The sequence below is a fragment of the Zingiber officinale genome, chromosome 2A, assembly GCF_018446385.1.
Source record: "Zingiber officinale cultivar Zhangliang chromosome 2A, Zo_v1.1, whole genome shotgun sequence".
In the NCBI taxonomy this organism is placed as follows: domain Eukaryota; kingdom Viridiplantae; phylum Streptophyta; class Magnoliopsida; order Zingiberales; family Zingiberaceae; genus Zingiber; species Zingiber officinale.
Genome location: NC_055988.1, coordinates 21,639,168 through 21,656,064, shown reverse-complemented (window position 1 = coordinate 21,656,064; position 16,897 = coordinate 21,639,168). Strand labels below are relative to the sequence as shown.

The 16,897-nt window shown below is 45.4% G+C and overlaps 1 protein-coding gene across 1 annotated transcript; it reads left to right on the top strand.

Annotated features, from left to right (window-relative positions):
- Positions 1-10,987: 10,987 nt before the first annotated feature.
- LOC122043575 (formin-1-like) lies at positions 10,988-12,476 on the top strand. Its single transcript, XM_042604193.1, has 4 exons — positions 10,988-11,299; positions 11,369-11,501; positions 11,583-11,707; positions 11,775-12,476. The coding sequence occupies exons 1-4, from the start codon at positions 10,988-10,990 to the stop codon at positions 12,474-12,476; spliced, it is 1,272 nt and encodes a 423-aa protein (XP_042460127.1).
- The last annotated feature ends 4,421 nt before the right edge of the window (positions 12,477-16,897 follow it).

The window sequence follows — 16,897 nt, the reverse complement described above, 5'->3', positions numbered from 1 at the left end:
AAAACACTAAAATAATCTGCATACTCATGATATAAGAATAAATCTGCATACTCATGATATAAGAATAAATCTGCATACTCATGATATAGGAAAGCACTAAACATATTCATCTAATAGCAAAGCACTAAAATAATCTGCATACTCATGATATACAAGAATAAATCTGTATGCTGGAAATAAAGCTAATCATGCTCAATAAACTCATAAGGAAGCAAATGAAAACTAATACGATATGCTTAGAATTAAAAGAGCTAAACTTGGCTAGTTCTAAACATAGGTGATACTTGTTTCATTTACTTTAGCCTTATACTTTAAATTAATATTTAACTTTCTTCTTTTCTTTCTTTCTTGGGCCCAGGCTTAGTACCATCTTATACGCGCTCTCTAATAGTGACTGAGGTAGCGAGCCTCCAGTCCTATGAGGGTAAAGACCTCGGTCTTACCAGGGCCAAGACCTTGGAATTGGTCACCTGGATTTGTTTAACGACAACCTCGGAAGTCGGGTACTAGCCTCTTTAAAAGATTTACTTGTTATCTTTTCTTCTTTAGATCTTGGTCTTTTCTTACTTATAGCTTCTCATAATCCTCAAAAGGTTTAATAGGGCACATAATCATTCCACTAAAATACATGGCTATTCATCTTATTAAAATAGCAAAGACAACTAGCTATATGCTTTAGATTAAAGAGCTATTAAAAGCTAACTAACACATACATGCATATGTATCAAAACAAGAAACTAGAAATTGAATTATAATTCAATACTGCTCATGCTATTCTAATACTGCAAGTGAAAAAGAATTAAGAACTAATACTGCTCATGCTATTCTAATACTACAAGTGAAAAAGAATTAAGCACCAATACTGCTAATGTTCAAGAAAACCAAGAAACTAACACTACATACTGTAAATAAAGGCTGTTCTTGTCTTTTTGAGTAGCAAGGTAAATGCTACACCCATTCTAACTAAATAATGGGTTGTTCTTACTCTTCAAATATTGAAATTTGGGATCCTATCTTGACCTTGGACTTGCTTTGCTTAGAACTTCTCATAAACCCCTAAACAAATTAAATGGAGCACTTTACCATCCTTTCTACCTACAAATTCTAAGGCTTCCTAGCACAACCATGCTCCTTAGGCTATGCTGCAAAGAATAAAACAACTTAAATATGTTGTGAAAGCAAAACTAAGCATACTGTGGAGTTCAAGCTGTGAAAGTAAATCAAATACAACTACTAGGCATGCAGTGGAAATCAAGCTAAGCATACTGGGAAAATCAAAGATTAAAATACTAAACTTAAAGCTAATCATATTCATGGAATTAGCAAATAAAAACTAAGCTACAAGATACACTATGTATAGCTGTTTGTGCCCAGTAGTGGCAAGGAAAACTAAGCTACAAGGTACACTATATATATGCTGTTCGCACCCATCGCATAGCAAGAAAACTATAACTGAAATTAGCTAAATTGCCGAAATCAAACTAATTGGAATTGAATACTTTAACAACTGAAACTGGATGCTTAACAATATGAAATTTAAACCTTCTGGAGTTTTAAATCCCATATGAAACTTATTTTCATTCCAAATTCTTAGCATGAACAAAACTAGAATCTGCAAAACTTCTCCTAAGACATAGGTTATTCATGCCACTGCAATACAAACCGAAAGCCAAACATCCTCCTATTCAGTACCACGGTAAGCAAGCAAAAGAAACCAAAATGCTACCCATGACCATCCATTTCAGTGACCACAAAACCAATCCTTCTCCTCCTTTCTTTAAGGTTCACGGCAACAAGCACAGAAAGCACCAAAACTTCATTGTTTCAAGCCTTAAATACCAATGATCACTGCTAAACAATAGAAAAGGGGACATAAACTCACAGCTACCCCTAGATTAAAACCGAACAACACTACATGGCACAAAACAACCTCACAGCAGCAAGCACAAGTAGAAAAATCTGTACAGCATGCTTCAAATTCAAGAGATACAAGAAAACATCCAAACAAATTTGGAGCAACTCCTACCACAGGTGAGTAGTACTTACAATGCTTTCTTGGACTTACTGCCGAAGGAGAAGAATTCTAGGGTTCGGAGAAGTGAAGGTCTCGGCGTCTCCTTCGGGTCCGTGTGCTCTGCTCGACGAGAGGGTCATGGTTGAGAGAAGACCGGCTGGAAGAAGCTTTCGCCGGCCGCCGAAGGGAGGAAACCCTATGTTTCCTTCGTTTCCGCCCGAGAGCCGTCGCACATCGTTCGCGAGCGAGAGAGAAGAGAAGAAACGGGATTAGGGTTCGGGAAAAGAAAACTTAAACCTTTTCTTATAACTAGGGTTTTTATTATTAACTATACCTTAAATATAATCCATTCTTTCCTTAATTAACATAACCCGCTTGCACAGTTGGTTGGCTGCGTTCTGCTTAAGGCGCGACTCACGGGTTCGAGTCTTAGCTGCAACCAATTTTTTCTTCCTATTTATTCCCTATTCATTAACCCTTGCTTAAATAGAATATTTCTCCTTCTTTAATAAGAAACGCCCGTTGGAACAGTTGGCTGGCTGGATTTGGTTAAAGCTCGGTTCAGGTCCGAGGTTCACGGTTCGAATCTCGACTTGAACATTTTTTGTCGAAACTTCCTTCGTTTAGTAAAAATACCAAACGACCTCCAAAAATTGCATAAAAATACTCTAAAAATTTCTAAAAATCTCTAGAATATTTTAAAAGTATTTCCAAATATTTTTAAGGACATTTAGAACTTGAAATAGGGAAAATTGGGTCGTTACAATCCCCCATACCTTATAAAATGTTCGTCCTCGAACTTAGAATAGTTTTGGATATTTCTGTCTCATACTGTCCTCACGCTCCCAAGTGACTTCCTTGTGCTTCTGGTTCTGCTAGATGACCTTCACTAGTGGCACTTCTTTGTTTCTTAGTTTCTTGACTGCTTTGTCCACTATCTGTGTAGGTCTGCTCTCATAGCTAAGATCCTCCTGAATCTGCATTGACTGAGGCTCAATCACTTGGCTAGGGTCATGGAGACACTTCTTTAGCATGGAGACATGAAATACATCATGTATTGCTGACATGTCTTGTGGTAAATCCAGCTTGTAAGCTACTTTCCCAAACCTCTCTATGATCAGGTAAGGTCTTACATAGCGGGGACTTAATTTGCCCTTCTTGCCAAATCTCATCACTCCCTTCATAGGAGAAACCTTGAGAAAGACTGAATCCCCTACTTGGAATTCAAGTGGCCTACGGCGTGTGTCAGCATAACTCTTCTTTCTACTCTGGGCAGTCTCAATTCTCTGTCTGATCTTCTGGATATCTAAGTCTTCACTTTGCTTTCACTGTATATCCTCAAGCAGGGTTGACTCTAAGGTCAATGCAGAGAGTTGCCCATGAATAATTTCCATTCCAAAGTCTGACAACTCCTTCTGTAGTGGTAGGGCTAATGATGACAAAGACATCAGGGATACACTGGATTTTCTACTTAGTGCATCTGCCACTTTGTTAGCTTTGCCCGGGTGGTAGAGGATTTCACAGTCATAATCTTTGACCAACTCTAGCCACCTACGCTGTCTCATGTTTAGGTCTTTCTGGGTGAAGAAATACTTCAAGCTCTTGATGATCTGTGAAGATTTTGCACTGAACTCCATACAAATAATGTCGCCAGAGTTTCAGTGCAAAGACCACAGCTGCCAGCTCAAGATCATGAGTGGGGTAGTTCTTCTCATAGTCTTTGAGTTGTCTGGAAGCATAAGCTATAACTTTTCCTTCTTGCATGAGTACAACTCCTAGGCCCATCTTGAAAGCATCACTGTAGATGTCAAAACTCTTGTCACTCTCTTGAACAGTCAGAATAGGAGCACTGGTCAGTCTCCTCTTCAGCTCTTGGAAACTCTGCTCACATTTGTTTGACCACTCAAACTTCTTGTTCTTTCTGGTTAGGGCTGTTAGTGGAGAGGCTATCCTGGAAAAGTCCTCCACAAATTTTCTGTAGTACCCAGCTAAACCAAGGAAGCTTCTGATCTCCCTGGCGTTCTTGGGTCTATGCCATTTGTTGACCGCCTCTATTTTGGCTGAGTCAACTTGAATACCTTCTTTAGAAATTATGTGACCTAGAAACGCCACCTGCTCTAACCAGAACTCGCACTTTGAGAATTTAGCATACAACTGCTTTTGCTAAAGGGTCTGCAATACTATTCTCAAGTGCGTGTCATGCTCCTCTGGGATTTTGGAATAGACTAGATTGTCGTCGATGAACACAATGACAAACTTGTCAAGGTATTCTCTGAACACTCTGTTCATTAAGTCCATGAAGACCGCTGGTGCATTAGTCACACCCAAAAGGCATGACTACTAACTCGTAGTGTCTGTATTTGGTCCTGAAAGCCGTTCTAGGTATATCCCTTTCTTTCACTTCCAACTGATGATACCCAGAGCGCAGGTCTATTTTTGAGAACACTATTGCCCTTTTTAGCTGATCATATAGATCATCTATTCTGGAATGAGGGTACTTGTCCTTAACTGCTACTTTGCTCAGCGCTCTAAAATCTATGCACATTAGCATGAATCCGTCTTTCTTCTTAACGAACAACACAGGAGCTCCCCAAGGTGAGTGACTAGGGCGGATGAAGCCTTTGTCAAGTAGCTCCTGAAGTTGCTCTTGCAACTCTTTCAGCTCACTAGAGACATACGATACGGAGCTTTTGAAATTGGATCGGTACCAGGAACCAGTTCAATCTTAAACTCCACTTCTCTGTCGGGAGGTAGTCTAGGTAGCTCTTCTGGGAATACCTATGGATACTCACAGACTACCCGAACATCCTCTTGCTTGAGTCCTTTCTGTTCTTCTGCACTTACTATGTATGCAAGAAAACCAGCACACCCTTTAGCTAACATCTGGTGAGCTGCTAGAGAAGAGAGAAGTTTCTGGGTCTTCTTCCTTGGCACTCTTGTGAATTCAAAGGTTGGTTCACCCTCTGGACTGAAGATTACTTTCCTTCTGTGGCAGTCCACTGAAGCACTGTACTTGCTGAGGAAGTCCATACCCAAAATGGTATCGAAATCCTGCATGGCGAGGACTACCAGGTTAACGTATAGCTCTCGGTCTGCAATTCTGACTGGTACAGCCCGAAGCCACTGGTTGGATTCCATGACTTCCCCAGAAGGTAGGGTCGTCAGGAACTTGGAGTTCATACTTTTTGTAGGTACCTGTAATTCTTTGGTAAAGGGTACTGATACAAAAGAATGGATCGCTCTAGTATCAACTAGTGCAGTAGCTAAATGTTGAAAAATAACTACTTGACCTGTTATGACCGTGGAGGAACTAGCAGCTTCTTCTTTGGTGAGGGAGAATACTCTGGCACTATCAAAGGCTGGAACTGGTGGAGCTTCCAACCTTCCCTGACTAATATAGGGTCCCTCTAGTGCTGCTTCCATGTGATATAACTGTGCAGGCTTGCCTCCATATTGCACTGGCTGTGGCTGAGGTGCTTTGAGCTTGTTAGGACATTCCTTAGCCATGTGTCCTTCCTGGCCACAGGAATAACATCCAGTCTTAACCAAAAGACAAGCTCCTGGATGCATTCTCCCACATTTGGGACAAGGAGGGAACTTGGTCTGCTTGTTTGCTGGTCCTCCCTTCTGGTTACTTCCTGAGTTCCACTGCTTTCTTTTACTGCCCTTGCCTTTCCAGTTCTGTTTACTTGACTGGGATTTCTGGCTCCGCACTGTCTTGCCCTCTATCTTCACTGGCTTGTGCTGCGCTCGTTGCGCTTTGATGTCGTTCAGGTAGTGCTCAGCAATTAATGCCTTACTGATCAACTCTTCACCAGTCTGGGGCCGGTGAGCTCCACTACTCACATTCAATGCTATCTGTGGTCTCAGCATTCTGAGCATCAGTCTGACTCGCTCCTTCTCTGTACTTACTAGCTCTGGGCAGAGACGAGCTAGTCTGTTGAACTTCTTGACTGCTTCTTCCACCATTAGGTCACCTTGCTTGAACTCTATAAATTCTTCATAGTGCTTGTTGGTGATCTATAGGTGGAAGTACTCTTCATAAAACTCTGACTGGAAATCAGCCCAGCTCATCTGATTGGCTGTCCTCTTGGTCTTTATCCTCTCCCACCACATACGAGCATCTCCTGACGGGCAGAAAGAGGCGCACTTTACCTTCTCGACTTCTGGCCAGTCAAGAAGATCGATTGTGCTCTCCAGTGTTTTGAACTAAGCCTGGGCATCCCAGGGCTCAGTAGTGCCTGAGAAGCTCTCTGGTTTCAGTTCCAGCCACTGTATGAGGTAAGCTTCTTGTCTCTGAGGTGCTGTGACGACTCCTAGGGTAGCTGCTGGATAATGGCTGATGGTAAGGCTACCTTTTGGTATTCGTATTTCATTTCTAACATAGACCAACACGACCTATCCGTGATTCGGTCTGACCTAAGGCTTAGCAAAGAATACGTACTTCGCATCCCCACCCCCACCGAGGTGGAATACGTTTTTCATTTCTTATCTCTGGAAGGCTTTATGACTATTTTCCGGGATCAACTGCTGGGGGGCCTCCGTTTTCCTATCCATCCTTTTATCTCCGCCCTGAGCGAATATTTTGGCATCTGCATATCTCAATTTGCTCCCAACTTCTTTAGAGCAGTTTGCGGTACCGTCATTTTGTGTCATGTGTACCGACTTCCGCTGACAGTCCAACTATTCCACCATTTTTACTCTTTAAAACGCTCGGAACCGGGAGTGTTCATGGTACAGGCGAGACCGGGTTATAAATTTTTTTCGGACATGCCTTCTTCCAATAAAGGGTAGAAATCTCGTTTCTTTTTTATTAGGTCCCCTGAGCCCCTGGTTGGGCCCGCCCAGTGGTGCTCTGACATTCCTTCCAACCTCCCTGTATATCAACACCAACCCTCCTGTAGCGTCGCTTCAGAAACACTACAAGGCATGAGCGTTAGCCTTTCTATATTACTGTTGGAAGGCTTTCTGTATTTGTTTGGGCTCAGCCCCGTTCGGGCAGACATCGGGGCTCCGTTTGGTAAGACCCCATTTTCCTCTCTGCTACTCTTCGCTAACTGAGGTATCTTTCTTTCTTATCGCAGAGGCTGCCATGTTCCGAGCGTACTCCTCCGATGTTAAGCACCGATCTATCTCCTATTTGAAAACTTTAAGTGAGGAGTTAAGCAAGGTTTGGCGGCTTCTTCCCTATCTGGCCATTCTGCTTCATAGTCTGCTCCTTCCGCTCCACTACCTATCCCACCGGCGCTGACCCAGGACGAAGCTTCTTCGGCCATTCACATGGATGTGACCCCAGTGGAAGACCTGGCCGCTGTAGGACAAGTTGATTTGCCGACTGAAAAGCAGATCGAGGAGGCCATTGAAGAGCAGGTCGGGGAGGCTACTAAAGAGCAGGTCGGGGAAAAGCGAGCTGCATCCCCCCGGCCAGCCAAATGCCTGAAACTTCAGCGCAAGAGAAAGAAGGTTAATCCAGCTATTCAGGTGTCACCTCCACCTCTTCCTTCCAGCCGTCACTCATCTGCTGCCCTTCGCTCTTTGGAAACCAAGACTGTTACTCCCACCCGGGAGATTAATATGGGGCCTGAGGTTCCCGTTACATCGCCCCACTTATCAGTCCCGGCTCCCAGTCGAGTTATAACTCCCGAGCAGGTTTCTTTTCCCGCTCAAGCTTCTTCTCCCGGTCAGCTACCCTTACCTTTAGTGGACCAGCCCGGGAGCTCTGCGACTCAATCTACCTCCCTTCCTTTAGATGTTCCTGCTTCTACTTCTAGATCTCGGAGGAAGAGTCACAAGAAGTATTCCTTTACTGACTATTGGCGCCTGCCTTCCTCCACAGGATCAGATGCCGCCGCCGATGCAGAAACTGCTGAAGAGGCCCCTCCCCCTGTTGCCCTCATTGAATTAGAGGGAGACTTAGCGGCCTCCTGGCGTTCAGGCCATCGAAAGTTTTAGAAGAATCCCCCGGTGGAGGGGCTAGATCAAGCGGCTTGTCAGATTGTTTTTGTAAGTCTTCTTATCTCTATGTTCCTCTGCTGAAATCTTTCATAATTTTTCTTCCTATATCTAACGCAGGCCTGCTCCGCCAACCTGAGTGCCGTTCAATACGCCTACAGCTTATAGAGGGAGAATGAAGTATTAAAGGCTCGCCTTGAGGAGTTAGAGTTGCCACTAACTCCCCGTGACCCCCTCAATCCGACTCCTGGAGACCTAGCGCATTATCTTCGCTTGATTGGAGAGTCTGCAGAGTCGGCCCGCAATATTTCTCATCCGGCTTTTGACAAGATAAAGGCTTTGGAAGCGGCTCTGCTGACAAGCGAGTCCAAATTGGCTTCTGAAGTGGAAAGACGTCGGACGCTAGGAGCTGAGCTGGATAAAAAGGATGCCCAGTTGGCGAGCCTGCAAGAAACCCAGGAGAATCTTCAAAAGACTATAACAGAAGTCCGGGGTCAATTGGCTTCCAGCGCCGGCCAAGAGAAAACCCTTCAAAGTCAGTGGGAGGCCAACCAAGCGACTCTTAAATCTATGCAGGCCGACCTTATGAAAGCTCATGAGAGCATTTCTCAAAGTCAACAAGCCTTGACTCTGGCCCACACTGACAAGGAGAAAGCCGAGACTAAGATGACAGATTACTAGGCAGGGGAAGTAGGTCGTCTGAGAGCCTACAGGCGAGCTTACGTTACCTCCCCTTTCTTTATGAGGAAACTTGGAGATCTGATGAGTTTCATGGTGTGCTGTGGTGCGGGTGGAGGAGCTCGCCAAATGTTTGAACATAATTTGCTTCGGGCCGCCCCTTCAGAAGACTTCTTAGATTTAGGTCGCATCATGAACGAGATTCTTGATGGGTCATTCCCTTCTTTCAAAGATGATGATGACCTCTTCCTTCTTCCTGAACCTCCGGCCGACTCCACGTCCTACCCCACTGAACACCCTGCTGGCCCTGTTGAAGATAATCCCAAACCTACTGACGATAATCCCTAAGATGGCTATCTGTATTGCATTTTTATGCACCTTTTTATGTACTGATCGACTCTCTTTCAATGTATTTGCTGATTTATCTTCATTTTAGTGTGTTTGTCCTTCTCGTGATACCACTTGACCGCGGGCTTTGCTTGTCTTTTAGCATATTAATCTTTTAACAGTAGGTTTGCTCTATTGTTGATAGTCTTGTACACTTCCCTCCTAAAACGCCCCAAGGCCTTGTAAATGTGTATTTTGACCACCTATTTTAGGCCCTCTTTACCCCCGGTCGGGGATCCCCCTATTGCCCCGACCTACTTTCCTTGCCCTTCTCTGCTGATCCCCCTGTCATGGCCCTGCTTCTCGATCTGTCCTTTCCATGTATTCTAGGTCTGGATAATCGTAGATCAGGAAATTAAGAATTAAATCCAGACCAGGCTCCCTCGTGATCCAGGTCTGGATAGACGAAAACTGGGGAAGTAAAAGTTACGTCCCAGCCCGGGAAAGCGAGGGCACTTTTCTAAGACAGCTGTTCATATCTTTTCCCGAGATCCATCTCTTCGTATTTCGCGCCGGTACTTTTCCAAATATACCCTTGGGCATTATTTCCGAGGAAGATCCTTTGGCTCTCTTTGTTTTCGCCCATTATTTTGCTCCGATGGATGATAGTCTGACAAAATTACCCCTTTGCCCGGCGGCTATAAATATTCTCCTCGCTCTCGACTTCAAGCGTTTCATGTCCTTTTATTCTGCTTGAATCCCTCCTTCTTCTGATCCTCCTACTTTTGCGTCGATAGCTTTCCGCTTGATCTTTCTTCTTTTTATTTCTTTTTCTCATGGCCTCCCCCTCCTTTCTTCCTTCTTTGGCGGCGGTGTACTATCCTGGCTCATCCACCTTCGATGAATTGGACCGAGATGACCTACGCTACACCTACGGAGTTGAGGATGACGTGCAGGTGATTATCCCCACTGGAATACATCAATTCTTCAATCCCCCTGCTGGCTCTAGCACCTTCTTTAAAGAGCAATTTGTGGCGGGCCTTCGTCTTCCTGTCCACCCTTTCTTTTCCGACATATGCCGCTACTTCCGAATTCCCCTGGGGCAACTGACACCCAACTCCATCAGGATCCTCTGTGGCTTTGTAGTGTTATGTGATGTGTGTGAACTGTCCTGGTCTGTCCACTTATTTCATTGCTTCTTCACCCTCAGGCGCTAGGAAGAGGGTACATTCCGCTTTCAGCCCCGCCTTCGAACTGTTTTTTTCTCATCCCTACCGCCTTCTGACCCGAGCTGGAGGAACAAAATTTTCTTCATTGGCTTTCCTCGCGAGGTGGAGTGGCCCTTGCGATGGCAACAATTACTTCCTCCTTCTCCCGAACTAGTGGAGTTTCATCTTGATTCTTCTTACATAGAAGCCTCGTCTCGCTTGGCCGGCTGGCAGTTGAACTTAACACGTCTATTATTTGGGGAGGAATTGTTGTCCTATTTTCGCCTGAGTTATCTGACCCTTGAGACGCCTCGTTCCCTGGGTAAGCCTCTCTTTCCGTTCTATTATCACTTTGTGGGCATTTTATTTTCTTGGCTGCAACTAATGGTTTACTTTATCTTGTGCAGCTGAAGTCTTAACCCACACATCAGAGGTTCAGCCCCTTCCTCTGAGTGACATGGAAATAATGAGGCGTGGCCGAGTCATCCTACAGAGGAGAACACTCCCCCACTCATCTTTGACTTCAATCGGTGGGGCGACCCCGGCCAATCCTCCACCCCGGCCTGCTCGACGACAGTCTTCTTGCATCCGACCTGCCCCTTTGGCTCGCCCTACTCGCCCTCGGACTGCGCATCCACCCCGATCGACTATCCCTGCTCATCCTCGTGCTGCGCGCCCACCTCGGCCAGCTACCCCTGTTCGCCCCCGGGCTCCACGTACAGCTCAGTCTACTACCCCAACACCCCTCCAATCGGTTAGTCCTCCCAGAGCCACTTATATCCCTGGCCTGGGCCTTGGTGAAAGACGTATGGGCCTTGGTGGGAGATCAGGTAATGTTTCCTTTGCCAGCCCCGCTTTCAGGGAAGCTTCTCAAGCAGCTCGCCGGGCCCGCTCCACAAATGACCGCCTGAGCCAGGATGCCCCTTCTCCCTCTAGACGCAGGACCCGATCACCTTCCGATGATTCCGACTCGGATGACCAGCCGCTGGCTCAGAGACGTCGACGTCGAGCCCTTCGTCCGGTGCCCGACTCAGGTCCGTCGTCTATCCCTTCTCCTCCTCCAACCGCAGTTGCCTCTCCTCCACTTCCCATTGTGACTCCACCTCCAATCTCGAGCCAGGTAAATGACCCCCCTGCTCCGTCCGATATTCAGGTCGAGCCTCCACTGGCTTAACCTTCCGCATCGCAGCATCCTCAGGGCGGCAAAGCTGGCCCCTCAGAACGCCCTTCAGTTACCCCACCTATAGCACCTCCTCAGGGGCCTTCTTCAGCTCCTTCTGGCTCACCTGCTGAGCCATCAGCTCCTCTTGGCTCAGCCGCGGGTCCCTCAGAACCACCCCCACTTACTCATCATTGTTACTGTACTACTGTCCCTTCTGAGGAGAGGTTATGGTCCTGAACAGATGTTCCCACCAGCTCCCTCAAGATAAGAGGTCGTCTAGCCACTTTATGGGAAGAAAGCATACAACACATGGACTCCTTGCCTCCCCTGGCTCAGATGGACAAATTTGCAGAATTGTATATCAAGGTAAACTCTGAAGATTTCCAAACTGTTGTTTTTCTCGCTCTTATCAGATATTTCCTATATGCCCCAGGCTTGTGCAGAGTCTCTGGCAGTGAACAATTCCTTCCATGCTATTCATTATCAGAATAAGGTGCTACGGGACCAGGTCGCTGAACTGGAATTACAATTGAATGATCCTGCCCAAGCTAGCCATGCTTTGCGGGCCGAGATAAAAGATTTGACCAAAAAGAAGAACAGTCTGGAAGTATCCCTAGCGCAGGCCAACCATGAACTTAAAGATCTCCAAGAAAAGCAAAGTCGAGTCGATATTGTGCACAAGCAGAGTATAAATCAACAAGCTTTAGAGCATCAACGAGCTATGGACCAGTGGGCTCAGAAGCTGCGTGCTGCCGAGACTCTAGCGCAGGAGCAAGACAAGAAGTTGAAATCTCAGGAGGCCCAATTGACCTCCCAAGCAGCAGAACTGGCCCTTGCCCAGAATGAACTGGCTCAGGCTCGGGCTACCACAGAGGGCATATCAACAGCTCTGGCTATTTACAGAGATGGAGAGAACGACCACTGTCTACAGAACCGTGCTCTATATCTGCATTCTCTGGAATTCTGTGTACAAGTTGGACAGCGTTTCTCCACGTCTGTTATCTATGGGGCGGGCGGGGCTCTGCGCCAACTTTATGAGCAAGACTATTTAAAGTCGATTCCGTCTCCTGAATTTTTAGACCATGATCGAATCCTTAAAGAGATCCCGGATGAAATTTTTGCTCCTTTCAAATGATATTTCTTGGCTACTTGTACATAATGACTTGACCATTTCTTGTAAAGTACTTTGCTACTTCTTCATTTGCATTCTAAGGCTCACTTTTACTAAAATTGCTTAGCTTTGACATAAAAAGTATGACATACAATTTCTGCTTTCACCTGTTCTTATGCTCTTTCCGATCTACTTTTCCCTGGTCTGCTATCCTGGTTTGTTGTATGAGTGACAGCTCAGCTTACCGCCCAGCTTACACTTCTCGGCCTGCTTCTTTAAATTCGATAAGGTCGCAGGTAATTAGCGCTCCAGGGTCGATCTAGCCTTTTGCCTCATTCATCTTGTAAATAGTAAGCTCCGGACGCTAATTTTTTAATGACTTTGTAAGGCCCGTCCCATTGAGGTGCAAGCTTAGTCACGTCCCCCACTGGCTTGATTTGCTTCCAGACCATATCTCCTTCTCCAAAGAATCGAGGAATCACTCTTCGGTTATAATTTTGTCTCATTCTTTGTCGATAGGCCTCCAACCGAGCCGCCGTTCTGTCCCGAGTTTCGCTAATAAGATCCAGCTCAGCTAACCGCCGCTCTGTGTTTCCTTCATCATATAGTATCCTTATGACCGACGACACTCCAATTTCTATGAGTACAATTGCTTCATTGCCATAAACCAGGTGGAATGGTGTCAGACCTGTACTTTCCCGAGGTGTTGTACGATAGGCCCATAGAATGCTGGGCAATTCCTCCACCCAATTGTCGCCTACATGATCCAGCTTGACCTTCAGACCACGTACTATTTCTCGATTAACCACCTCAGTCTGTCCATTGCTTTGTGGGTATGCTACAGAAGTGAAGGCTTGAGTGATGCCAAACCCCTTGCACCAGGCCTGGATTCTTTGCCCTTGAAATTGCCTGTCGTTGTCTGACACCAGTTTGTGGGGAATACCAAATCTGCAAAGAATGTTTTTCCATAGGAATTGAATGACGACATCTTCTGTGATCCAGGCCAAGGCTTCTGCTTCTACCCACTTAGAAAAATAGTCCACTGCCACCAATAAGAAACACCTCTGACCAGGCGCCATCGGAAATGGTCCCACGATATCCATGCCCCATTAATCAAAAGGACATGAAACTATAGACGTTCTCAAAAGGGTCGTAGGCCGATGTGTCAAATTTTGATGTTTCTGGCAGGACAAACATGTATTCACCAACTTGTGAGCATTCCTCTGTAAAGTAGGCCAGAAATACCCGACTAAGAGTACCTTGCGAGATAATGTCCGACCGCCAACATGATTGCCACAGCATCCCAGGTGTATTTCTCGCAAGGCCTGGTCGGCTTCTTCTACCCCCAGGCATTTAAGTAAAGGTCGAGAGAAGGACCTCTTGTAGAGCTGATCTCCAATCATTACATAAGCATGCACTTGCTTCCTGATCAGTCGTGACTCTTCTAGATCAGTTGGTAAGATACCCTGCCTGAGATAGTTAATCATGGGTGCCCGCCAATCAATAGTTGCTTCTCTATTGTTTTGCAGATCTATCTAGGCTATCAGAAAAGTTTGTGCCGTTGATCGATCCAACACCCAAGTAGTCAAGGAACTGGTCATTTTTGCTAACTCATCTGCCCTCTCATTTTCTGACCTGGGTATCTTAATTATACTGACTTCTATAAATTCTTCCTTCATCCTCTCGTAAGTTTCCCGGTATACTTGCAATTTATCACAATTTATCATAAAGTTGCCTGTCACTTGCTGAGTTACCAACTGCGAATCGGAATAAATGATTACCCGGGCTGCCCCTACGTGCCGGGCTGCTTGCAGTCCTGCCAACAAAGCCTCATATTCTGCTTCATTGTTCGTGGCTCGAAAATTCAATCGAACCGCTAATTGAAGTATATCTCCTTGAGGAGATATTACCAAGACCCCAACCCCACTTCCCTGGTGATTAGCATACCCATCCACGTAGATCTTCCAGGTTTCTTCAGAGTTGGTCTGATGAACTTCTGTCAAGAAATCTGCCAAGGCCTGCGCCTTAATGGCGGTGCGCGGCTGATACTGTATGTCATATTCTCCCAACTCCGTTGCCCATTTGATAAGCCGACCCGCAACTTCTACATTAGTTAGCGCTCTTCCCATGGTGCTATTGGTTAGGACTGTGATAGGATGTGATAAGAAATAGGGTCTTAACCGCCGAGCCATAAGGACCAATCCATAAACCAACTTCTCTAGGGTCGTGTATTGAGACTCGGCTTCTTTCAATAAATGGCTAAAGAAATACACTAGCCATTGTACATTATCATGTTCTTTAACGAGCACGGCCCCTACAGCCTCAGGGGTAGCCGACAAGTAGACCCATAAAGGTTCTCCTACAAATTGCTTAAAGAGAGAGGGGAGAGTCTCCAAATACTTCTTCATCTCTTCGAAAGCTCTGGTGCATTCTTCATCCCATTGGAATTTGGATGCCTTCCTTAGCACCTTGAAGAAAGGAGCAGCTCGGTCTGCAGATCGGGAAATAAATCTTGACAGGGCTGTTATTCTGCCGACCAGTTTCTGGGTTTCTTTTAAATTCTGAGGAGGCTGCATATCCTTTAGCATTTGAACATTTTCAGGATTGGCTTCTATTCCTCGCTCAATCACCAGGTAACCCAAGAATTTTCCTCCTTTAGCTCCAAATAAGCATTTCAAGGGATTCAGCTTCAGCCCATATTACCGGAGAGTCTTGCATGTTTCTTCCACATCTTTGATCAAGTTCACAGCCAGCGGGGATTTGATGAGTATATCATCTACATAGACCTCCACATTTCGTCCGATTTGCTCCCGAAAGATTTTATCCATCATTCGTTGGTATGTGGCTCCAACGTTCCTGAGACCAAAGGGCATGACAGTATAACAAAAAGTACCGTCAGCCGTAATAAAGCTAACCTTTTCTTGATCCTCCCTTGCTAAAGGTATCTAATGATACCCCTGGTAGGCGTCCAACATACATATCCTCTCGCAGCCAGCCGTGGAGTCCACCATTTGATCAATCCGAGGCAGAGGATAACAGTCTTTGGGACTGGCACGGTTGAGGTCTCGGAAATCTATGCATACTCTCCACTTATTGTTGGGCTTCTTTACCAAGACTACATTGGAGAGCCATGATGGGAACTGCACCTCCCGAACATGTCCTGCCTTCCTAAGCTGATCCACCTCGGCTCTTATTATTTTATTCTGGTCTGCTGAAAAATTCCTTTTCTTTTGTTTGACAGGTCAGGAATCTGGTAATAAATGCAGCTTGTGTTCAGCTACTTCTGGCTTAACCCCGGGCAGCTCCTCAGTAGACCAGGCAAAAACGTCCCGGTTGCGGATCAGACACTGAATTAACTCTTCTTTGAGGGAACAGGGCAGGTCAATTGCCACCCGGGTCAAACTCTCAGGTCGCTCGGCGTGTAGTTGTATTTCTTCCCAGGAGATGGGTTCTTCGTCTATAGGCAGAGGCTCTTCTTGAACAGCATGGACGCCTCCATCTTGCATCCTTTGATTTTTCCGAGCCTCCACTCGGACCATGTCAATATTGTTGGTTGCTACTCTGAAAACCTAGAGGTTCCACTGTACAAAAATTTTGTACAAAGGTCTGAACCTTTTCCTAGCTACCATGTGTTCTTTTAAATTAAATTTTGGATCGCCTGCGGAACTTAACACGTTTGATCCAAAACTTAATATATTTGTTCTTTTAGGTTTTGACTTGGATCTCCTGCGGAACTTAACACGTTCGACCCAAGTCACCTTAAGTTATTAATTCCATTAAATATTAATTTCCATAATTGGTTCCCAGTACTGACGTGGCGAGGCACATGACCTTCTTGGATATGGGAGCAACCACCACCGACTAGACAAAACCTTTTATAGAAATCTAATATTTAATTTCCTAAAATAACTTTAGGTTAACCAAAAAGAACAATCAAATCACAAGGAAAAAAAACACAACTTCGAAAAACATATTCGAAATACTAGAACGTAAGCCTCTTGTATTTGGTATTATTTCCATAAATAACTAGCATGATGCGGAAAAGAAAAAATTACTAGTTATACCTTCTAGAAAGACCTCTTGATCTTCTACCGTATTCCTCTTCTAACCTCGGACGTTGTGTGGGCAACGATCTTCCGAGATGAGAAACTACCAACCACCTTCTTCTCCTCCTAGCTAGGTTCGGCCAACACAAAGAAGCTTCACCAAGGACGAAGAACAAAACACCAACCAAGCTCCAAGAGATACAAGTTTTCTCTCCTTCTTCTTCTTCTTCTCCGAGTAGTATCCGGCCACCACAAGAGCTCCAAGCCAATAGAGAAGGTTTGGCCACCACCACGAGGAAGAGAGGAAGAGAGGTTGGCCGGCCACAACACCAAGGAAAAGAGGGAGAGAAATAATAGAGGTTCATCCATGAAGGCACCCTCACCCCTTCTTTTATATTC